The sequence below is a fragment of the Anticarsia gemmatalis genome, chromosome 6 (assembly GCF_050436995.1).
Source record: "Anticarsia gemmatalis isolate Benzon Research Colony breed Stoneville strain chromosome 6, ilAntGemm2 primary, whole genome shotgun sequence".
In the NCBI taxonomy this organism is placed as follows: Eukaryota; Metazoa; Arthropoda; class Insecta; order Lepidoptera; family Erebidae; genus Anticarsia; species Anticarsia gemmatalis.
The window spans coordinates 7,318,855-7,333,812 of NC_134750.1; the positions used below are offsets into that span (position 1 = coordinate 7,318,855).

Genomic DNA, 14,958 nt, shown 5'->3' on the forward strand with positions numbered 1-14,958 from the left:
AAAACATGAGAGCTATTATATTTTACATGTTACACCTTGACTACACTTTACACACGCCGTGTTTAATATGTCGTACATGGCCATTGGGTACTAGTGATTCTCTGTTGTAGCTATATTCCATCTCTTTCTATATTACTAACCGAACTTATATAATTTTAATCTCAGAACTCCTATCGACTTACATATTACTATAATTTAAGGGATTGAGTAATATCTTACATCATACATTTTTTGTAAAAAACTGTATTAGTAAACTGCTGAAAAATATTTAAAATTTGTGTCCCTAATTGTCAGAAAATCAGGTAATATAATGATTTTTTTAAAGTCTTTTTATCAAAACCAGTATATTCTAATACATTACAAATAAAAACAGAGCAGAAAAACGTTATTTTACGAAAGTGATTTACTCTTTACCCTTAAGTTTAGCCACGGGACGGGTATTAGCATAATCCGTAACCGTGACGGGCCTCTACAAATGAATGACAACCTTTTATTGTCTAATGTCATTACCCCTAATCTGTAGACTCGCCACTTAAGGACAGCGCTTTAAAAACGTCCTAAATCAAAAAGTTAAAACATTCAATGAAAGTTACACAGTTACTTAGTCCTACATAGTCAAATTAATGGACAGCACTTTATTTAAAAAAATATATTTATTTTAATAAAATAAAGGTGTGCTCGCAGAGCATCAAGCCGAGACAATTACAGGAACAGAACTGGATTATGGTACAAATGACAAAGCTTTTATACATGTGGTTTAAGTCACGTGGTATCCGCTATGGCGTGATACATACAATCATGGTATTCATAAATGGTCTTAACAGTGAACAAGTAATCGTTAATCAAATGGTTATAGTTTTGGCGCTCATTAAAGTTACAGTAATTGACCAACTAGCATTTGACACCGTAACTCTAACCCATTGATTATTGTTCTCTAACCTATTGCTATTGTTTGTAGAGGCCTAGCAGGATGCATAACTCTTCCCTCCTTAAGTTCAAAATCGTCATTTAAATTTTTGTTAAATTTAGGATGATGATTTTGATTACACATAATTTTGCCTCTGTAACGGTATACAAGAACAAGAAATATTATAACTAGGATTACATAGATTAATATAGTTCCTAGACTAACACTGTGTATATTCACTATGTCTATTGGCTTTTCACTTGTTATCACTTCACTTTTTAATGCGTGGGAAAGGAACTGCAAATTTTCCATATTTACTTGATCCAAGTTAATCGCCTTGCGCTGCATTGTTTCCTTTGGAGGAACTATGTTGGGCAGGTGGATGCTCGGCATACTGCGGAACGTTACTGATGCTACCTGAAGACGTGTTTGTTTCTTCAGCGTTATCTTCCCAACTTCGATTCTACAATCGTTGTCCAATGTTATGATATATGTGCCGATAATGTTATGTTGGCTTATATCGTTTTCACAATATTCTGTTAGCAGTGTATGAACTCCGGTGTAGATTATCCAGGAGTCTGGTTGTAAAGCTTTGATCTTTACGTCGGAAGATTCGACTGGTATTGGTGCACACGACGTTATTTGTGTAGAGAATTTCATCAAATCTTCGATGCATTTATCTTCATTTTGTACAGACATATAATCTTCATGACATAAGAATTTTCCTTGGTCTATCTCCTTACAAGGTTGAGATAATGGTACGGTTTTCAATCCCTTCGCAAGGATGTAGGAATGTTTAGGAGTTATAAGGAAAGTTAAATTTAGCTTTGGGTTATACATAGGAAAAGGGTGTAGGGAAAAATAGTTATAGGTGTCCGACTGAACCATTGGTACTGACATGATAAAAGTTAATCGTTTGCCCTTTACATATGCTTTAATGTCTATACTATTTTCTATCTTAATTAAATTATCTATAGTTACAGGGAATATAACTTTATCTGTTTTTTCTATTTTCTTTAGTAAATTATACAGTTCATTGGTAGTCAATAAAGATTGATGTAAAATATTTATTTTACTAAAAGCGACTGCTGTCTCGACTTCGTCTAATCTAATTAATAAAATTTGAAAATTATGTATAAGTAAATTAAAAGTATTTATAATAAGTTCCTTGCTCCTTTGATATTGTGTTCTGTTAAGAATTTCCTGAATTTCTTCAATTGTTTTTTCTAATATAATGAAATTATTTCTGGTGGAATTTGTTGTATTGACAAAGGTGTCAATCATCTTAGATATTAAAGTCACCTTATTTATGATCGTATTTTGTTTGTTTTGGATGTTATTTATTAATTGATCATATCTAATGGCATCCTGGTTATCTAAGTTACCAGTGATTGCTTTAATTATAGAACCAATCGGGTTAATTAAACCTCTTTTCATTCTAATATTTGGAATAAGTTGGTTATACTTTTCTAGCGTAAGATTCATAATGTATTGAACTTGGAGCTCGGCGTCGATTATACTACCATCTAAATTATATATATTATTTAACTTATCTATCATATATGATTTTATTTCATCATACTTATTAATATTATAATCTAAATTAGTGCAAATCAATTCTAAGTCTAATATTTTAATTATATCCCAATTATAAAAGCTTACTGATGCTTGACCTTCTTTCACAGGAAGTATACCTGGGTTGTCTTCAATCGGTTGAAGTTGAAGGGCCCGGCCTTGGATTATTAGTGTCATCATTGACAGGATGTACCTGTGAAGGACGTTTTATGTCTTTAATAGCGACCTTAGTGTCTCTGTTTTTAGTTTTTACTGGGACAGTGTTGCGATTTATTTCGCCCGTAATTGTTGCTTTCTGGTATCGAGGTTTATCTTTACTGCGCCTAATATTAACGCCTTTTACATAAACTTTATCTCCTTTCTTGATGTTGAATTTTGTCTCACCACCACGTTTTTCCTTTATTTTAGTTTTAGAGTCGATCATTTTGTCAGTTAGGTATTTATATAAATATTTTGTGCGTTTCGCGTGTTCTTGGACTAATTGTTGGATATATTGTTTATTAAAGTCTATGTTAAATGCGTCCGATGATTCGGTATGTCCGAAGACTATTTCGAAAGGTGTAAGACCTGTTGAAGAGTGTATAGATTGGTTGTATGAGATAATAGCGTAAGTCATGACGGATGCTGCGTCTGTTATCTTCCGTTCGTACTTAGCTAGTCTGTATATTTCCGTAATTGTTGAATGGAATCTTTCAACTAAACCCATGGAATTTGGATTATGGGGTGTTCCTATGTGTAAGTCTATTTTGTAGAATGATAACATTTCCTTCAATAGGTTATTATTAAATTCAGTTCCGGGATCTGAGCTAATGCGTTGTGGTATTCCGTAAAACGAGAAGTATTTAATTAGCGCTCTAATTATTTCCGGTGTATTTCTGCTTGAGATTTCGAAGGCTTGTCCTAATTTACTGAATGCATCGATAATTGTTAAAAAGTAAGTGTTTTCGATTGAAAATATATCTATAAATATCTCTTCGAAAGGTTTTGATTGCGTTTGAGTTAATTGAAGTTCCGGTTTAATGGGTTTTCTGTCGTATTTCATGAGTTTACACGGTTCGCATGAGTTTATGATGCTTGCGACTGTTTCGTGCAGGTTATTCCAGTAGTAAGTTCTCTTGAGATGCGCTATTGTCTCTTTAATGCCTCTGTGACATGTCTTACCTTTATGGTATTTCAATACAATCTGACGTTGTTCATTCTCGTCTTCGACGTAAACTACACGCTTAGTGCATTCAAATATTTTAATTGAGTCCTTTTTAAACAATTGTGTTATAATATTTGTAAACGACTCGCGATGTCTATGGTCTTCAAAGTAAATAAAATGTTTGATTTTAGGTCTAATGTATTCTTTAAGAAATTGTTTGATTATCTCTAAATTATCTATTGGCATGTGGACTTCTAATACTTTCTGTTTGTCGCGCGATAGATCTTTAACAGTTAGTTCATTTCTATTCCATGTATATATAAGTATTTGGTTTGGTTTTGTATCGATTGCTTCATCTAATATCGGTAAGTCGGAAGAGTCGGTATTCTCTTCAGAATGTACTGTAGCAAGTGTTGAGTTGTCCTTTTCGGATGCTGTGACAGTTTGGCTGTCAACAGATGGTATAGAATATGTCGATTTTCTTGATCTTATTTCCTCATCGTCTGAAATAACTATTGTATCGGGGGAATTTACTTGGGTTGACATATTATCTTTATCAATCGCGTTTATTTTAATACGTGAAAGTGCGTCAGCGTTTCCGTTTTGTTTACCTGGTTTGTATTTAATATCATAATCATACTCATCTAGTCTTAATCTCCATCGAGTTAAACGACTGCCTGGTTCTTTAAACGTGTGTAACCAAACTAAAGGTCTATGATCACTAAGTATAATGAATTTTTTACCATATAAATAAGGTCTGAAATGTTTGCATGCCCAAACTATTGCAAGTAGTTCCTTTTCAATAGTACTATAGCGCGTTTCGGCGTCATTTAATGTTCGACTTGCGTATGCTATTGGTTTATCGCTACCAATTGGGCCTTGTGACAATACTGCTCCTACTGCGTAGTTTGATGCGTCAGTTGTCAATAAAAATGGTTTACTAAAATCAGGGAATTGTAAAAGTGGGGCGTTTGTCAATATTTCTTTACATTTTTCGAATGCGTTTACGAATTCCTGAGTATGTACGATTTTTCTACCTTTCTTTAAACAATTTGTGAGAGGTTGTGTGATCTTAGAGAAATCTTTGATGAATTTACGGTAATAGCCTATTAAACCTAAAAAGCTTTTTATCTCCGTGGGAGTTTTAGGAATAGGGAAATTTAATACTGCTTTAATTTTATCTTGGTTTGGTTTGAGTCCATCTTTAGAGAGAGTGTGTCCTAAGTAAAGTACTTCTTTTCTTAAGAACTCGCACTTATCTAATGTAACTTTTAAGTTTGTCTGTCTAAGTCTGTCGAATATTTTTCTGAGCTTTTCTATGTGATTTTGTAAGCTATTAGAAAAGACTAGGATGTCATCTAAATAGACTAGACAATGCATTCCTTGTAGTCCTTTAAGAACATTGTCCATAGCTCGTTGAAATGTAGCTGGAGCTGTCTTTAAACCAAAGGGCATTCTCTTAAATTCATAGTGACCAGATTGGGTTGTAAAGGCTGTTTTCTGTCTATCAGAAATCTCTACTTCTATTTGGTGATAGCCACTAGCAAGATCTAGCGTAGTAAAATACGTAGCTTTACCTAATTTGTCAAAAAGATCTGTAATATTTGGGAGAGGATACTTATCATCGACCGTAATTTCGTTTAAACGTCGGTAATCTATTACCATTCGGTATTTTTGTTCACCTGAAGCGTCTAATTTTTTTGGGACAAGATGTACAGGGGCACTCCAAGGGGAATGAGATTCAGTTATTACATTATTATCTAATAATTTCTGTACTTGTTTCCTAATTTCTTCGTTTTCTGTTGGAGGTTGTCTATAAGGTCTTATGTATATAGGGTCCTCGTTGCTTGTGCGTATTTTATGTTTTACTTGGTTGGTAAAAGACAAGGGGATTTCTTCGCAATAAAATATGTCTTTATATTCTAGACATAGGTTTTGAATACAGGTTCTCTCTTCGTTATTTAAATGTTCTAAACGTAACTTGTTTAAATTAGCTTCTAATATTGAATTTGTTTGACTATAATTCAAGTTATGATTTGTCGTAGTTACTTTAAGTGATTCTGTTAATGGGTGGACTAACAATGGTTTTTCTAGTGTTATTAGAACGTCTTTATTATTGAGGTTTTGTATGATTGTTTCTGCATAAAAATCTTTACATGTTATCATTGCGTCTGGTGTTCGAACGCCTGAACAGAATTCCGTAAATGGGATAATAGCTTCGCCATTCTCTACTGTTGTAGGTAATTTTACTTTGACTTCAGAACGCCTGGGAATATTTATTTTAAAGTGTTCATAATAAAGAATTGGTATTTCGGTGGTATTTGTTCGTAATATTTGGTTTTTCATGTCAATGTTAGCATCTAATTGTTTTAGCAAATCTATGCCTATTAGGCCGTCATAGTCTTTGTCAACTTTATAAACGAAAAACTTATGAGTAAGATCTGTTTGAAAGGTTTCCGTAAGCGGTATATTTGCTACTTCCGTGTGTTGGCTACAACCATGTGTGCTAACTACTTGGAAAGGCTCTTCATACGTATTATAAGGAAAATATTCATTTATTTTTTCCGGATTTATGAAAGAACGCGTACTGCCAGTATCGATCATGAAAATAGCGTCTAGTTCTGGTATTTCGATATGAGGTAGTCTATGAGCTTGCGAATAGTTTAAATTGATTATTTCCGGTGATCGTCCGGTGAGGCTTCTATGGTAAAATTTTCCTCATTTTCCTCAGACTCTACGTAATTTTCGTATATTTCCTGATCGTCCATATCTATACATTCGTTATATGTTTCATAATCCTCATATTCGTCTATGTTATTTTGTTTTACTGCCGTTCGCATGGAGACGTCCGTGTTAGGCTTAGGTGTTGTATTTTGCGGGAAACGATTCTGATTTAATTGATTTGGTATCCCGAATTTAAATTGATGATTGGGATTTTGTTTGAAAAATCCGCTTTGTTTATAATTATTAACTGCTCTAGGCAATTGTTGTTGCGGGTGACGGAATTGATTAGGTTGTCCTAACTTGTTAGGCTGAGGGAATCTCATTTGGTTATTAACGGGATTATTTCTATTAAATAGATTAGGGAATGTCTTATGCTGAGAGTTTTGTGGAATATTATTATTTATGCCGAATTTAAATTGACTTTGTGGCGTTGGTATGATAGGTTTAGATTGCAATGGTTTATGGTTCGATTTATTTTTAGATTGATATTGCGTTTGGAAATTGACCTCTTCTGTTACGACACTTAGTGCACTTTCCAGCGAGGTGCATTTGTTCAATCTTACGAATCGAAGCATTTCCTCGGGTAAGTTATATAAGAATACGTTTAACGCGGTATTGTTGTATATAATATACTTAGCTGCTTTGATGCCTTCGTCAGTTAAAAGGTTGACTTTAGATATTAAGGATGATCTTATATTCTGGATTCTATGGCAGAACTCAATATACGTTTCTCCTTGTTTTATCTTAAGATTCTCTAGTTCTATGGCAATACAGGCTTCAGTGCGTGGATCGCCAAAATGCTGTACAAATAATCTTTTTAACTCCTCCCATGAGAACACATTTTCTCTTTCACTAATTAATATGGCCGCTTTGCCTACTAATCTGCTGGTAATGCAGTGATATAAATAGATATCTTGAGCGGGATTGTTTTCCCCTCTAAATGACTTAATTACATATTCACATTTAGTTATAAATAAGTTTAACAATTTCCCGTCGCCATCAAAGCGTGGGATAATCGCTTGAATTTCCTTAGGAATAAGTTGAATTGTATTTGTTGGCTCATTTGTTGCCATTTTTACAAATATATATTATTTTTAGGGCAAAAGATTAATAAAGTATATTCGGCGATTTTTGTCCGATATATACGCTTAAACTAAGTGTAGATTCGGCTATGTTTGTCCGAAAAGACACGTTCCTATACTAAATGTAGATTTCGCGATTTTTGTCGAAAAATACAAGTAAATACTATAACTAATTGTAGATTTCGCGATTTTTGTCGAAAAATACAAGTGAAAACTATAACTAATCGTAGATTCCGCGATTTTGACCGAAAATACGAGTGGATATATCAACTTAGCGATGTTTGGTCCAGTTAGATATATAAGGATAGACACGGGGTTATGGAAACAGTGCGAATAAGGATTTACTCACAGTAAACTGCTGCTGCCCATGCCGAGTTGCTGTCTTGAACGATGTTAGCGAGATGCTGCTGCTGCCCGATGCGGTATTTGACGAAATTTGTAAGTTCTTCGAATCTTAGTCAGGCTGTTAGTTGCCGCGAAGTACCGATTTTTGTGTACGGAACGACGAACTTTACGCGAACTTAAGATCCGACCCGACTGCGCCAGTCAAATTAATGGACAGCACTTTATTTAAAAAAATATATTTATTTTAATAAAATAAAGGTGTGCTCGCAGAGCATCAAGCCGAGACAATTACAGGAACAGAACTGGATTATGGTACAAATGACAAAGCTTTTATACATGTGGTTTAAGTCACGTGGTATCCGCTATGGCGTGATACATACAATCATGGTATTCATAAATGGTCTTAACAGTGAACAAGTAATCGTTAATCAAATGGTTATAGTTTTGGCGCTCATTAAAGTTACAGTAATTGACCAACTAGCATTTGACACCGTAACTCTAACCCATTGATTATTGTTCTCTAACCTATTGCTATTGTTTGTAGAGGCCTAGCAGGATGCATAACTACATTGTATATCAAATGACGACAAAAAATACTCGCGAGGCACAGTCCATGTAACCCAAATGGTGGCAGTAAAAAAATGTGGTTTACGCCAGATACTTAACATTTTTATGTAGCTACCCAGGCTTGATAGAGAAAATAATACGTTTTGAGGTTATATTTACAAAAACAAAACGCAGTTCGCAAGTATTATTAAAATGGGTGCCAGTTGTTGACTTAATTAAACTCGGGAGAGTACGCCAATGAAAAAAGGGTTTATGTTGTTGGAAAATAGAGCAGTGGACCCACTGGGACCCACAGTGTTTCGCATGGCACGGACATTAAGATCCAAATTAAAAACCATAACACTCTTAATATTTATACCGCAGATAAAGCCTGGACATTTTGTAACATTGTCGTCCGAAATGAAAATATACTTTTATGTCAGCCATTATTCTTAGCACGTCGCGTACTGTTCTCAACAACCTTGTAACAACTTTTACAAAGAAACGGATGCTTCGCCTCGGACAGTCGCATATTTAAAACAGCCCATAAATAAATGTGAATATAAATAACTGATAATGGCTCGTTTTAATTTTCATAATGAAACTAAGTTTTTCATCGCGGTAAAGGACCGCAAGGTCGCACGCGGTGCCATCTCTCCGTGGTACGTGTTCACATAAAATGTTACGACCTGTAACAAAATTGTAGATGAATAGTATTATAATATGAATTTACACTCCCGTTCTCGATAGCTTAAGTTATCAAATTGAAACAGTTTCAGTCTAGAACGTCCGAAATCGATATAAAATAGCGTTATGTAACTCGAATACAAAGGAAGCTTTCTCGCCGTCGCCGCCGCAGCGGTAACATTTTGCCACGTTTTATTGTTTCAGCGTAATAAGTGACGAGCTCATCGCAATTCTTCAGCTACGATTTTATCTATATAAATCCAAAAGGTATATTAGCTCAACATTTCTTCTTAGGTAAACCTACAAATTCAACCGTGGTGTAGAAGCTTGCTCTACCTTTGGGAAAAATAAATAATGCAGTATTGCGATCGGGTAATTCCATCGGATATAAATTACGTCGGGAACTAAATAATAGAGATGGCAATATATTTTCCTATTCTTCCAAATAAGCTATGGTAACATAAAGTTCATTCTATGTATGTGATCGTTTGACAGATTTAGCTCGAGTAATAAGAAAATCTACAATTTACTTATTCACAATATTTTTTCCGCTACATTTGTTATAATGACATTGTTGCAGATAGTTGGCGCGACATGTTGTGGAGGACGCAGCGAGCGCGGGCGGGTTGATCCATCTCTCCACATGTCGACAGAGCTCTGCAGTCAGCAGAAAGGTATTTATTCTATAAAATATATTTCCAATAAAATTTACACATAATCTATGAACGAGTAAACACAAAGATAAGACGTTGTAATGTATTTACCGGTATTTTCTGTGACTTGAAAGACCAAAATCTTGCCTTGCCTCGAGTGTATTGAGCCTTTCCCAAATTCGAATCTATTTATTATTATGATATCTCGTCTACGTTATGGTCATGAATCCAATTCCGTCAAAAATATTCAGTAGATCTACTTATGCGAATAGTATTCCGTCGGTAAACTCTACAAAGAGCTTTGATCAGACGTCGTCCTACAAGTATCGGATAGATAATATCGAATACTATGTTTTGTAGACTGACTAGACTCTTTATATTTTAGTTCTTTTATATTAAATGTTTATTTTTGTGCTTATAAAATACGGCTAAGCACATTTACCAATAATAGAAAAGTTTGACCGCCGGACACCGCAGACAATCATAAAGAATTGTGTTATACTGTGTTCCAAATAAAAGAATAACTATAAATAAAGTAGGCCTCGCATCATAAATTTGGATATTTCCCCAGGCAATGCCTTTCTAACTTCATAGGTCACCACTTCACAAGTAACTGGAGTGCTAAACCTTTTGTAACCGGTTTGTCTCAATATATTTTTCCAATTTATTTTACGACTACGAATATTTTGTTGACGCAACAAACAATATCTCAGAGACAATTTCCTGAATATGTTGATATTGTAGTTAAAATAGAATAGTATATTTAGCTAATTTGCCTCTACCTTTCACACCATCTTATAGGATACGCAATTATTGAAAATATAGCTCCGGGTTAAAAATACCTACTAAGTGTAACGAATATGAGGAAATGACATAGAACGTATTCGTTATTATGACGACAGTTAAAAAGGTAGATATTGGTGGGGCAGACTGCGGTCATGTCGCGCCAATGATTCGCGTGTCGAGTCTTATTGACGTCATAACCATAATACAACTTTTGAAAGTAGGTCATGTATTCAACTCGCGCTTACAGCAAAAAAAAATATCATGTGGGGTCGGCCTTGCAACACGCTACTTGCCTACCCCAACTATACTACGTTTGCATACCTCACCACTCGGTAAGCAAATTCATTTGGAAATTACATATATGTATGTGTACATTAAATGTAATTTATTGGAATAAAATGCGGACATTATTACATTGGCAAGCTTACTTTATAAAGCGATACCATCTCAATGTGGTAGGTAGAGATGCTTTACATTCTGCTTGTTTCTATAACTGAGGCACCATTCTTCAATAATTTAGTTCCTGGGCACAATATCTGACCTCAAATAACTTTGTTTTTACTAGATAGGCATCCATTTTACCATACATAAGTATTACAAATATATGATGCACTATCATCCACAGTTTGCTTAGAAGAACTATGCATTTTCTAAAGTTTGTGTGGTTTTCAAATGCACAGCTTGATATTTGTAGTAAAAATAAACAATATTACAAAAGAAATGCCTGCGGATCCCTGCTCAGCTTTTCATCCTGAGGCTTGACATTTACAAAAGAAAACTCTACCAACTATTTTCCTTACACGGATTTGTCAACTTACACTTTATCCACCTTCAGTAATCCGATTTACTGTTGCGGGTTTGTTGTTTTTTTGTATTTGAGATGATTCGGTTTTGTTTGACGACCTTAACTTCACAATATATTTACCTATTTTTTATCAATTTATGCAGCATTCTTTGTTTGAGATTTAAAAGTAAAATAAGTCCAATGCGTTTGATACTTTATAGTTACTTGCATTGTATAAGTTCTTGAAGTAATATTCAAATAGAAAAGTTTTAATAAATAGTGCATGGTAATTTCCTAGATAAGACATAGAGAACCTTGCAACAAAAATATGGCACTTGCTTTAATACTTTAATTACGAAGAGGCCAACTTGAGCGTTTACTTATTTATTTGAGTGGGTAAAATGTAAGAGCCCGTCTTAATTATTTATATTAGTCTAGGAACGCTTTCTCGGGTTCTAATAGCTTATAAAATGTTATCGTATGTTTTACAGATGTCCTAATATGGGTTGGTCATGCGTCGTGGCACGCGCTGTGGCCATCTTCCTCATGCTCAGCAGAGCATCTGCTCTCACATCAGACATGTAAGCTCAACATCTTACAATTACCTTAGCAACCTTTACATTCAAACACAAGTTACTGTTACTCTAGAGCAATTTAAAATATGACATATGAACATATTGTAGTAGATGTAGATGATGATGTGTCGAGCGTGGAAGGACGTGTGGTGACTATGGCGAGCGACAGGCGACGAAGCGCATGTAATACGCTAGCCGGCCCACGACCGTCGAACCGTGAAGTTCCTCGCTCCATTTATACACCCTCCGCCACTAGGCAAAATGTAAATTGTTTGCGGGAATATGCTCCCAGTATATTTATTATCCTGTCAGCTTCATTATCACTATCTTGAATATTGTACACATAAATCACAAATGTTTCTCAGTGAGCTACAAGATCGTATAACTAGAAACGTAGGAAGTAGATGTAGGTGCGTTCGTGACTGAGTAACTTTTGAAATCAGTTTACATTGAATGTACAAGTACCAGCGAAGTCTAACAAAGCATTTACTTCCATAATACGAGTATACCTAGTTACGAAAAGTTTCTTCGAGATACGTGTTTGTCGGGAATATTTGATTTAACTGTTACCTGCTTCAAAACATGATTCATTATTAAACGTTGCATTGTGACACTTTGTTTTAACATTATTAAAAACCTGGGCAATTAACAGATTTATCAGTTAATTCGTTGCTAGGCCAGCGGTGATGAAACAGATTACTCGTTAATAACGCAATTTAGGCCTCGTTAATGCGTTATTTAATGCTTGTTCTGAAAACTGGCAACTTTATTATTGAAGCGTGTCATTGCTCTGTTTATTACCTTATTGAGCGGCTTTAGCAGCAGCAAGGTAATAAGTGTTAATCTAAAATCAATACTAAGTCTACCCTCTGCGTTCTCACACGCTTAATTTGCTATGATATGTGACGACGATAAATCGTGCCTAATGTTCCTTCATCTCGGTTCTCAGTGAATGAAATATTCATTTTAAATTTACATAGACTTGTATAGTTAACCTTGAATCATTTTCTCCAGATTTGCAGCGGGAAAGTCGGACAAAGAGATTCTGGACAATCTGCTGAAAAACTCCCGCTATGACAAAAGACTGCTACCTCCAGTAGATGGTAAATTTCATGAGCTTTTCTATACGTATTTAAATATCCTATCTTTGAGTATTATGTGTATTAACAATATATGAATATTCTTATTAATGTGTAATGTATGCGGTAACCTAGTCTTAGCTAGATGTACAAAATTGGTGTGAAATTGCAGATCCAGAATTCTGTTGTGGTCTAACATCGCCCAACGACTCTCTGGCTCAAAATAATGTGGGGCTCCCGTCGCTCCGGCCTCGCTCGCACAATCGTGGTGCGTTGTGTTCAATGTTTATGAAAAGAGAAATCCTTCCGCCACTTATACTTTATGTATCCAAACTGTAGCGACCTTTATGTTATATTGCAGTTAATTCCTTGCACGCAACTCCATTTTTTTCTATTTCTCACGCAACTGTAGATACCTTATACTGTGCTTTAGATTTCAAGTACCTATTATATAATTACGAGCTAAATATTATTTCCTACCAATATGAATGCACCTGATAAAAGCGTTGTACCTATTAGATTAGAACACAACCACTACAATACTTTATAACATCAAATAAAATTGGCCGTAAAAACGAAATATCAACAACGACAACGTATTATGTACACTTCTCATGAAAAAGAAAACACACAACCGTTGACGATTCAATCAAACCATAATTTCAAACGAGTTTTCTTTATATCATGCTTTTTACCTTTAATGATTTTCTCTTTTCACAAACATCAAACACAAATTGTTATTCCCTTGACTAGACTCTCGTAAATTCATATTTATTTTCCAATAGAAATCGGATCTGCCTACCTCTTATTTACAATTTTAATTATGATTGCAACATATACGTACTGATTTAATTTTTATTATGTCTTCCGATCATTATATCTCTGACATTCTTATTATCTCAGACATGAATCTTGATTATGAAGTACATAATCGAGGGCTTAACATCACTCCTTTTCATGTTAGGGTTCTTATTTGACTTCCATTTGAAACTATTGAAATTAGAATATTCAGCTAGCTAGGTCTACAGAACTCCAGCACCTTTGTTAGAAAAGCATGGACTCGTATATGTATGTCAGTGTTGTGTTTTATAATCTAAGGTGTGAAAATGTACCAAAGTCACACAATCACATCGTTTTCAGGTGTCCTCACCGTAAATGTTAGCGTGCTACTTCTTAGTTTAGCTTCTCCGGACGAGTCTAGTCTTGTAAGTATTCATCGAACTATATGCTTTCTTTCTGTAATATTATTTGATGGCTGTTACTTTTTTTATTAACGGCAAATTGCATATGAACGACCGCTTGCAGAAATACGAAGTGGAATTTCTACTTCAACAACAGTGGTACGATCCCCGGTTACGGTATTCCAACCAGTCTCATTACGACTTCTTAAACGCTATTCACCATCACGAAGACATCTGGTTGCCGGATACCTATTTCATCATGCACGGTGATTTTAAGGTCCGTAAGCATACTTAACATTATTACAGATTACTAATTATATTTTTCCATCTAATTTTATAATACATAATTATTTCCACCATGCTTTCTTCTGAAGGAGTTTTCCCAGCACTCATGGGTATTTATAACTACATACAATGCTTCATGAACCTCAAAGGACCATTTTTTGTATATACAAAATATTTTATAGCTGACACTTCATTCTGCTCGCCTCGATTTCTTTCTGGTTTTTAAACATGTAATCTAGATAATTGGAATTGATTTTTGTAGATTTCATCGTAATATTCGGTCCGGTGGTTTTGGTGACAGTATTAATTATTTCCATTAGGAGTATTTAGGATAGGAGCATACTTATTAATTAACTAGTGCAAATGCTTTCCATTGATTTCTTTATATTTGAAGATAAGGTACTCAATAAGTTCTATGTTTCAGGATCCAATAATACCAATGCATTTCGCTTTGCGTATATACCGCAATGGTACTATTAACTATTTGATGCGGAGACACCTCATCCTATCCTGCCAGGGACGGCTCAACATATTTCCATTTGACGACCCATTGTGTTCATTTGCCTTAGAAAGTAGTAAGTTGAAATGTTATATGAATATGATTT

At 34.8% G+C, this 14,958-nt stretch overlaps 1 protein-coding gene across 13 annotated transcripts in view; it reads left to right on the top strand.

Annotated features, from left to right (window-relative positions):
- The window catches only part of pHCl-1 (pH-sensitive chloride channel 1), a 75,806-nt gene that overhangs the window by 48,626 nt on the left and 12,222 nt on the right, over positions 1-14,958 (top strand). For 4 of the 13 annotated variants that reach the window (XM_076115541.1, XM_076115542.1, XM_076115544.1 and 1 more), the window contains exons 2-9: positions 9,591-9,684; positions 11,725-11,814; positions 12,823-12,911; positions 13,060-13,155; positions 14,028-14,092; positions 14,193-14,345; positions 14,443-14,463; positions 14,778-14,928. In XM_076115541.1, the coding sequence (XP_075971656.1) occupies positions 11,735-11,814; positions 12,823-12,911; positions 13,060-13,155; positions 14,028-14,092; positions 14,193-14,345; positions 14,443-14,463; positions 14,778-14,928 (655 nt within the window). In that variant the 5' untranslated portion in view covers positions 9,591-9,684; positions 11,725-11,734. The remainder of the gene's footprint in view (positions 1-9,590; positions 9,685-11,724; positions 11,815-12,822; positions 12,912-13,059; positions 13,156-14,027; positions 14,093-14,192; positions 14,346-14,442; positions 14,464-14,777; positions 14,929-14,958) is intronic. The other 9 variants (XM_076115546.1, XM_076115545.1, XM_076115553.1 and 6 more) reach the window with 3 other exon arrangements.